Raw genomic sequence first — 3,356 nt, 5'->3', positions numbered from 1 at the left:
GGGAGGAGAAGGGAGGGGTAGAGAGGGAAGGAGGGAGGGGAGGAGGAGGGGAACATGGAGGGAGAGATGAGAGGAAGAGGGGCATGGCTTCTAGGCCCGCCTTGCTCATGCTCTGCTTCTCTTCCTTTGGATAGAGCGTTCCCAGTTCTTTTCAAGCCAGTAATTGACTCTGCAATATTTAGAGTTTCAGGAATTTATTACTATTTGATCTCTTTTTTTTTTCCTTCCTGTTGGTGCCGTTTCATTGTGTGCCTGGCTGTTTCTATGCTCCTCGTAGTACTTGAGATTATTTGTGAGATAATTTGGGGCTTTGGATCATATATCTTCCTGCAGAGGGAATTTTGTTTGCTTCTAGAAGGCACTTAGGAAGTGCTTAAAGTGCTTCCTCTGAATTAATTTTCATAATATCCTTTTTTATTACTTTTATTTATTTCAGAGAGGAAGGGAGAGGGAGAGAGAGATAGAAACATCAATGATGAGAGAGAATCATTGATCGGCTGCCTCCTGAACGCCCCCCACTGGGGATCAAGCCTGCAAGCTGGGCATGTGCTCTGACCAGGAATCAAACCGTGACCTCCTGGTTGATAGGTCGACGCTCAACTACTGAGCCACACCTGCCAGGCTCACAATATCCTTTTGAGGTAGATGCTATTATTACCATTCACTTGGTAAATGAGAAAAGTGAGGCTTCAAGAGTGGTCTGCCCAGCCCGGCCGGTATGGCTCAGTGGTTGAGCATCGACCTGGCACCAGGAGGTCACCAGTTCCATGGCCGTCAGGGCACATGCCTGGGTGTGGGTTCTTTCTCATCGATGTTCCTATCTCTCTCTCTCCTCCCTTCCTCTCTCCCTAAGAACCAATAAGAACATATTTAAAAGAAAGAAGAAAAAAAAAAGAGTCGTCTGCCCAGAATCAGGCGAGGTTGGAGCCAGGATTCAATCAGAATCCAGAGCCCCAACCCTAACCAGGGCCAGCGAACTCTTTTCATAAATGATGAGGTAGTAAATATTTTAGACACTGGGTCAGGGCCACGGTCTCCGTCTTAGCTACTGAACGCAGTCTTTGGAGCGTGAAAGCCACAGACGATACGTGCATGAATGAGCGTGACTTTGCGCCAGGAAAAAACGTTATTTACAAAAGCAGGGACACTGGGTCAGGGCCACGGTCTCCGTCTTAGCTACTCAACGCAGTCTTTGGAGCGTGGAAGCCAGACAATACGTGCATGAATGAGCGTGACTTTGCGCCAAGAGAAAACGCTATTTACAAAAGCAGGCGGTCGGCTGGATTCGGCCACAGGGCTGGGCAAGCCCATTTTTCTGGCTGTTTTTCCCCTTCTCAGTGTAAGGAGAAGCTTGGACAGTCCCTGCCGCCTCAGTACGCGCTGGAGCTCCTGACCGTCTACGCTTGGGAGCGTGCAGGCCGGGAAACGGACTTCATCACAGCGCAGGGATTTCGGACGGTCTTGGAGCTAGTCATGAACTACCAGCAGCTTTGCATCCACTGGACACAGTATTACGACAGTTCACATCCTGTGATTGGTCCATACCTGCGGAGGCAGCTCCAGAAACCCAGGTACTCTGTCCCCACAGGGCCCCTCCCCGCACCCATGGACCCGGGCTCAGCTCTGGTGCCTGGGAAATGAGGAAGGAGAGGCTCCATGTCTGTTGGTCATCTGCTGCTGCCCGTCCCAGTGCCGGGCCCCTTACTGCCATCTGATCAGACAACAGGCAGCCCTGTGAGGCGGGCACTGTGCTCCCGCCTATACTAGTAACTAGTAGATGAGGACACTGAGGTTCTGAGAGGCGAGGAGCTTGTGCGACCCTTCACAGGAAATGAGCGCAATAGCTGAAATGTGGGCTGAGACAGCAACAGCCCCAGCAATCCAATCACTTCCCCGGGGTGAAAAGCCTGCTGTGGGGCTCACACACTCGAACAGGAAAACGTATTATCATGAGGACTGATGTGGATGGGCCCTCATTAGGTTGTGTCCCACGTACTGTGCGGAGCATTTCACATCCTTGGAGGTGGGCATGTTCAGCTCACCCCATTTCACAGATGAGGAAACCGAGGCTTAGAGAGCTCCAGTGACCTTCCCACGGGCACACCACGAATCAAGGGCACCGGTGGCATTCCAACTCAGGTCTGTAAGGCCCAAGAGCAAGGCTCCTTTTCCTGGGTCTGCTGTTCTCCAGGACACTCAGGATGAGTCCCAGGAAGCAGCGCCCTGCTGGGCCCTTCCTCCTACCCACCGTCCCACCTGCCCCAGGTGTTTTGCAATTACAGGAGCATCTAGACTCCGGAGACCCAGCCCAGCTCCTCAGCTGTCCTTCTCTCAATGTTGCTCCTCAGGCCTGTGATTCTGGACCCAGCGGACCCTACAGGAAACGTCGCTGGTGGAAAGCCAGAACGCTGGGAGCCGCTGGCGAGAGAGGCTAGGGTCTGGATGACGTACCCATGCTTTCACAAAGGAGATGGGTCTCCAGTGGGCTCCTGGAACATATAGGTGAGACCCCTGCTCCCTCCCTGTCGTCCCCCCCCCCCTCTCCCCTCCACACAGCTTGGGGACCCGTGTTTCCAAAGAAATTGCCTCTCACGTTCATACAGCTTCAGGCTGAGCTCCCGATTTTACAGTAACTTTATAATCACGTTGACTCCACTCAGAGGGTTCCTAGAACGTCCACGCCCTTTGTTCAAAGTTCATTCTTTAACTCGGGCTGCCTTGGCCGAAGGTCACTTTCTTAACCACTCCAGTTGTCTCACTCTTCTAACGATAACAAACATAGCAACCACTGTTCATGGAATGTTGGCCTGGCGCTCAGCTTCTGTCCTAAGCCCTTTAACACACATTATTTTATTCACTCATCGATCCTCGCAGCACCCGATGAGGTAGGTTTTCCGCTCTCGTCTCACGGATGAGAGGAGGCTCAGAGGGGTGGTGCCGTTGCTCACAGCATTCAGCAAGGGAGCGGCAGAGCTGGGACTCAAACCTGTGGAGTCCAAGGCTGGTGCCCATTCCCCTGTGTAAACAGCCTGCCTGTCCCCCTGCCCCTCCCCCCGCCCCCCAGCACCTGACAAACAGGAGACTCAGAGCAGCGGAGTGGCGTGGGCATGCCACCCAGCTAGTAGGGGCAGGCACTCCTGAACTGGGATCTTTCCACTCCCAGGGCCGGGGTCTTTCTCACGCCAGGGGATTGGTGATGTCATGGGGGTTCCCCAGGAAGCAGACGCAGAGAGGGGGTGTGGTGTGAGGAACCGACACCCGTGGAACGGAGGGGAAGGAGCAGGTGTGAGCACAGGGAGAGTCCAGCTGGGATGCAGCCCGGCCACAGTGTCAGCCCCCCCTCACAACCCCCCAAC

At 53.8% G+C, this 3,356-nt stretch overlaps 1 protein-coding gene across 1 annotated transcript in view; it reads left to right on the top strand.

Moving 5' to 3' along the window:
- LOC102247108 (2'-5'-oligoadenylate synthase 1) overlaps window positions 1-3,356 on the top strand; it is an 8,140-nt gene that overhangs the window by 4,072 nt on the left and 712 nt on the right. The window contains exons 5-6 of the mRNA XM_005857027.2: window positions 1,339-1,571; window positions 2,349-2,502. Coding sequence (XP_005857089.2) covers window positions 1,339-1,571; window positions 2,349-2,502 — 387 coding nt within the window. The remainder of the gene's footprint in view (window positions 1-1,338; window positions 1,572-2,348; window positions 2,503-3,356) is intronic.

This window comes from Myotis brandtii, unplaced genomic scaffold, assembly GCF_000412655.1.
Source record: "Myotis brandtii unplaced genomic scaffold, ASM41265v1 scaffold1064, whole genome shotgun sequence".
Lineage (NCBI taxonomy): Eukaryota > Metazoa > Chordata > Mammalia > Chiroptera > Vespertilionidae > Myotis > Myotis brandtii.
This window is presented reverse-complemented; position numbering and strand designations above follow the sequence as displayed.